Raw genomic sequence first — 5204 nt, 5'->3', positions numbered from 1 at the left:
TGTGCTGTGTATGTTGTGTGTGTGTGATGTGTGTGGTGTGTGGATGAGTGCTGTTGTGATGTGTGTGTCTGTTGTGTGTGTGTGTGCGTTGCTGCGTGCGTGCGTGTGGTGCGTGTGATGTGTGTGTCTGTGGTGTGTGTGTGTTGTGTGTGATTGTGTGTGTCGTGTTGTGGCTGTGTGTGGCCTGTGTGGCTGTGTGTGTGTGTGTGTGGTGTGTCGGAGGAGAGATTGGAAACATCCTCATTATATTTACCGGGACCCCGGGGCGGTGTGTGCGCTCGTGTGTAAACGGGAGGGAATCTTTGAGTGAGCAGGTCTGTCGTTCACAGACACCGGCAATAACGGGAAGGAGTCTATGGTTTTAGACAGTTTGGAGAAACTGTCCAGAGCTATATAGTTGTATTTTCTTTCATGTCTTGTAGTTCAACGAAAGCAGACTTTGATACGTTTATTCTTCAAGATAATTTGGAGGAATTTAGGCCTATACCTTCGTTTTTTTCTCAATGAAAGCAGGCTTTTCTAACTCAGTGATGCATTTTGACCACTTTTAATTTATTTAATATATTGTGTATTATTTTACACATTTGTATTTCTCCACGAAATGGGGCTAAATCGAAGGTCCTGTACTAAATATGCGTTACTGAAGGAGATGACCAGTAGTTGTGCACGCGGGAGTCCATATGACGTCAGAGAGACAGGCGAGTTAAAAGCAGAGAGCGCATCAGGAGTGGCATGGTTGGTTTGTGGATGATAGATCACAACATCACTACCGCTTTGGACTGCAAATGATGCGTTTCACCGCGTCAGATTGACTGGACAGTAAACATATTTATTAATTCAGCGAGTCACCAACTGTCAACCGACTTGGACACCTGAGCCATCCCCCAAAAAACATCCCAAGGGAGAATTGCTCTATAGCTGATATTTCTTTAATACCTCAATAGAAGAGCCGAAAAACAGCTGAAGCAGACTGTTCATTACAAACCAAATCTTGGGTCCCGGCACTTTACCCGCAGTGGAAAGCAGTGTGTCTTGGTGTTGATTTGATTCAGTCAAAGTTACCTTTACGCACAGATCTAGCACACGTGTAACTTACCCAGATTCCACCTTCGGAACTGACCTTAGATCAGCGTCTACGGGCTACTTGATCCTGATGCATTGATGAGTGACAGTTGGACATTGTGCTCGTGCTTGATCCTTTAAAGTTTGCCGACATTCACTGATGTTTGATATCATGGCTTACCCGCAGCTAGGATACCCCTACTCACCCACACACCAGGTAATGCTCTTTCACTAAATTAGAAGAAACTTGAAAGAAATTGTGGTGAAGGAAAACATAGTTTGTTTCTGTACTTTATTAAGCTAGTGTCTCCGGTTTTGCAGATACATCACATAGCCTACGTTTAGTTTGTTTTACAAAATAACTGTAATTTATCGGTAGCCTTTTTCGTTGTGTGCTCATGTATTGCGTATTGTCTATATTTTTCCGAAATAATGTTTTCTTGTTTTCGCGCCAGTTCCTCATGAGCACGAGCTCTTTGGCCAACTGCTTCGAGCCTGGCGGAAGGTCTCTCCTGGACTCAGGTGTGACGCATCCCTCTCCCCAGCCTCTTCGGTGCCCAGTGTATGAGAGCAGACTGCTCGGCTCCCCGGGCCAGGAGATACCAACCCCGGCTATAGGTCTGGGTGTGTATGGAGCTGGCTATGGAAAGAGCCAAGGGTACTATGGCACCTGCGGAGGCGACGCAACAGCTCTATATGCCAGGGTAGGTAGGCTTTTTTTCTATATTGACTTTCTTTATTTTTTTCATTTTTTTTCACTTAATTGGTCATGTCAGCGAAAATAAAAAGGACAAACCTTTGACCAATTCGTGCGCACTGGACTGATCCATATCTGTGGTGAGCAAAGTAGACTAAACAAAACATAATTGACTCCGTTTTTGAAAGGTTTTGTCAAGTTATGTCAATGAAAGTTGATTTCATATCTGCAGGGAACCTTGGAGTCCAAAGATGGAGCGTCTGCACATGTGGGGGCCTCTCAAACCCCTGCATACTATCCATATGATTACGCATTTGGGCAGTATCCATATGACCGATATGGGTATGTCTACTAAACATGTTATCTGTTTCTAAATAACTTGTAATTCTTGTAAACATCAAAATATGATCTAAATAGGAGAAATAGGAATAAAGCATGCGTCATTGATGCATAGCATAGTTCCATTTACACATGCATATCTCTTGGACATATAATATGTCAAACATCAAGTACAAGGAGGAAAAAATACAATATTTGAAAACGAAGCTCCAGCACATCTTAGATCCATTAAACATAATGTGAAAAATGCAATATTTGGAAGAGTTTCTCTGTCAAATTCACCCCTATTCTGACACCACTCCCCTCACCTCCCTTCTCCCAGGTATGGGTCATCAGTGGACAGTGCCGCAGCACGGAGGAAGAACGCCACCAGGGAGACCACCAGCACTCTGAAGGCCTGGCTGCAGGAGCACCAGAAGAACCCATATCCCACCAAGGGAGAGAAGATCATGCTGGCCATCATCACCAAGATGACACTTACACAGGTAACAACTGGCTCAGTGTTTGGGGATGAATATGTTAGTTGGAGCTCTTCTGAACTTATCATGTGTTACAGTACATGCACGATCGAGGAGTACTAGGCACTGGTTAATCACAGAAGAAGATTACATCCCACAGAAATGTGTCTTCTGCTTTATCCTAAAGCCTCCTAAAGACCCAAATACACATACATACGATGCCCCTGGAGCAGGTTTAGGGGTTAAGTGCCGTGCTCAGGGCCACAACAGTAGGCTTGGGAATTTATCAAATATGTAATGATTTATTAATGTGTTTGCTCATTCAGGTGTCCACGTGGTTTGCCAATGCACGGCGGAGGTTGAAGAAGGAGAACAAAGTCACATGGTCACCACGAGCCAATAAAAGCTCTGATGAGAGGGGCTGTGAAGATGACAGTGATGGTGTGGAGGGATTGCAAGAGGAGGAGCCAATCAAACGCGAGATAGATGTTGATGGTGAGTGCATGTGTACCATAGATTTATATCATTAACTAGACGAACCCATTAACATGCTACCCGCTCTCACAGTCAACTCAGAATTAGATGTTCATCCATGTTTCTCAAACTTGAAATTTCGAAGTGTTTATGGTTAAGTTCAGGCAGTAACTCCAAATTCTTAAAGTGAGGCATTAACTCTGAATGGTTAAGGTAATGGTTAAGGTATCGCTGGATTCAAACTTGCAACCTTTGGAATCAGAGGCAGATGCTTACTGTTTCCCCTAGTGGATGGTTTCCATGTCATTTCCCGACATCCTCAGACATGGATGGATGTCGAATACTGACTGGTATCACGAGTGACCTGGCTGTTAAAATGGCTTCCCATTAATTTATATGGAAGTTGCTTTCTATCCGTCCTGTCAAATTTGTGATTGTTATAACATCTATGTATTTTTTGGTTGTAGACTCTGTAACGGGGAGGTGTGTGGACCTAAAACAGAGTGACCTGGAGGACTTTGATCTGCTGGAGTCAGATGGTTCTGACTGCAACCCTAAACACCGGTTTCACACCAAAGACACCCCAGTACACACACCACCGGACCAGCGCCACCACCCCAAAGACCCTTCCAACAGTCCACTCACACATACCCCAGACACACTCCGACACGGGAATGAACGGTTGCCACAGTCAGCAGATTGCCTCAAAAACACACCAGACCACGACCGAACAACCAACTCATTCTACACTGAACGGGACCTGCGAAGTACAGAGAGCAGCAAACCTAACATCTGGTCCACTGCACAAACTGCTACTATCCAACCTGAGTTCCCTCCATGCATGCACACAGCCACCCCCAGCGAGTCCCTCTCCCCAGGGGGGTATCCGACTGAAGTACCCCACCTGAAGGTGAGGGCGGCTGAGCAGCAGGACTCGCCGGTCGCTACTCTGAGAGATTGGGTGGACGGGGTCTTCCACGACCCGCTGTTCAGACAGAGTTCCTTTAAACCTGTGCTGTCCAAGTCAGCCATGGACAGGGTGTGGATTGGGTTAAATGGATAGGCGATGGAAGGCAGAACTCTGTTGAACATGTTACCTCGTCTCTGCAGTATGTATCGACTTCCTTAGAGAGACATACAGAGACTGCTATCCTCTCACCATTTGAATTAACTCAACCTGAGCAGAAGGCTATCTGAACTCCTTATGATACTACATGCTTCCATGCCTTTTTTTGTTTTAGAAAAATGTCAATACATTAATGCACATAAACGTCAGTATAATGACTTTATAATGTCAAACATCAGAACAATGACGTTTTGCATAAATATCAAATTCAGACTACTTTCACTTTAAATGCATTTTTAAATGAGTGGAAAAAAGAGGGATTCAATCCCTTTGGACACTAAGAAAAGCAAAGTAGTAGCCTAACTATTCTCCCAGTAAAATGATCCCCACATTCAACAGATTAGAAAGTTCTGGATTGTTGAATCACTAAAACACACTGATAATATGTTGTTTTATGATCTGGGAAGTGGGGACACAGAGTATCCTAGTGGCTTACACCTTTTCCAGACCTGTTATAATAACCTGAAGCATGACAGCACAATGTTTCCTCTTAAACCAAGTAGTGCATAATATACAGTATGTTTTGCTTATGATCACATCTGATAGACATATTTCACACTTCTTGCACTAAAGTCCAATTGCAGTTGTTGAGTCACGGAAATAAACACTTTTTTTTTGCAGAAAGATGTTCTCTGTTGAGTGTGATTTCTCCTTGCGTTCGCTCTCCATGGTGCTGAAACAGGGTGCGTTGTTGACCAGCCTATAGCCTACGTTTTGCAAATGCAACTATCTTACATTTGTTATTAAGGCAAAATTGAAAGGATTAACCTTTATGGGTGCCTTGTGTTCGCTCTCCATGGTGCTGAAATTGTGTCGAGTAAACCAACATCTACTAAATCACATGCGCATATATCAGAGCCTAGTAATGACATTAAATATATATATATATATATATTTATATTTATATATATATATATATGTATATAATAATAACCATATTATTACCTATTATATTTCTAGGTTTATTTTACATTTTGTATTGAACTTTCAATTTCCTCCAAGACTAAATATTTTGCACATATAGTTCCTCAATTAATGCACCTTGGAG

General features: G+C 43.0%; 1 protein-coding gene across 1 annotated transcript; it reads left to right on the top strand.

The window, feature by feature from the left end:
- Window positions 1–674: 674 nt before the first annotated feature.
- LOC111955629 (iroquois-class homeodomain protein irx-4-A-like) lies at window positions 675–4780 on the top strand. Its single transcript, XM_023975848.2, has 6 exons — window positions 675–1279; window positions 1518–1766; window positions 1992–2101; window positions 2421–2583; window positions 2883–3051; window positions 3498–4780. The coding sequence occupies exons 1-6, from the start codon at window positions 1223–1225 to the stop codon at window positions 4091–4093; spliced, it is 1344 nt and encodes a 447-aa protein (XP_023831616.1). The 5' UTR covers window positions 675–1222; the 3' UTR covers window positions 4094–4780.
- The last annotated feature ends 424 nt before the right edge of the window (window positions 4781–5204 follow it).

Source organism: Salvelinus sp. IW2-2015, linkage group LG31, assembly GCF_002910315.2.
Source record: "Salvelinus sp. IW2-2015 linkage group LG31, ASM291031v2, whole genome shotgun sequence".
Lineage (NCBI taxonomy): Eukaryota > Metazoa > Chordata > Actinopteri > Salmoniformes > Salmonidae > Salvelinus > Salvelinus sp. IW2-2015.
Note: the sequence above shows the minus strand (reverse complement) of the source record. Positions and strands in the feature narration are given on the sequence as shown.

What these genes read in the sequence shown, in the direction of transcription:
- LOC111955629 (XM_023975848.2), top strand. Translation starts at nt 1,223, where the DNA reads ATGTTTGATATCATGGCTTACCCGCAGCTAGGATACCCCTACTCACCC. An exon ending in CCTACTCACCCACACACCAG is followed by an intron (nt 1,280 to 1,517) that starts GTAATGCTCTTT and finishes TTTTCGCGCCAG; the next exon opens with TTCCTCATGAGCACGAGCTC. An exon ending in TATCCATATGACCGATATGG is followed by an intron (nt 2,102 to 2,420) that starts GTATGTCTACTA and finishes CCCTTCTCCCAG; the next exon opens with GTATGGGTCATCAGTGGACA.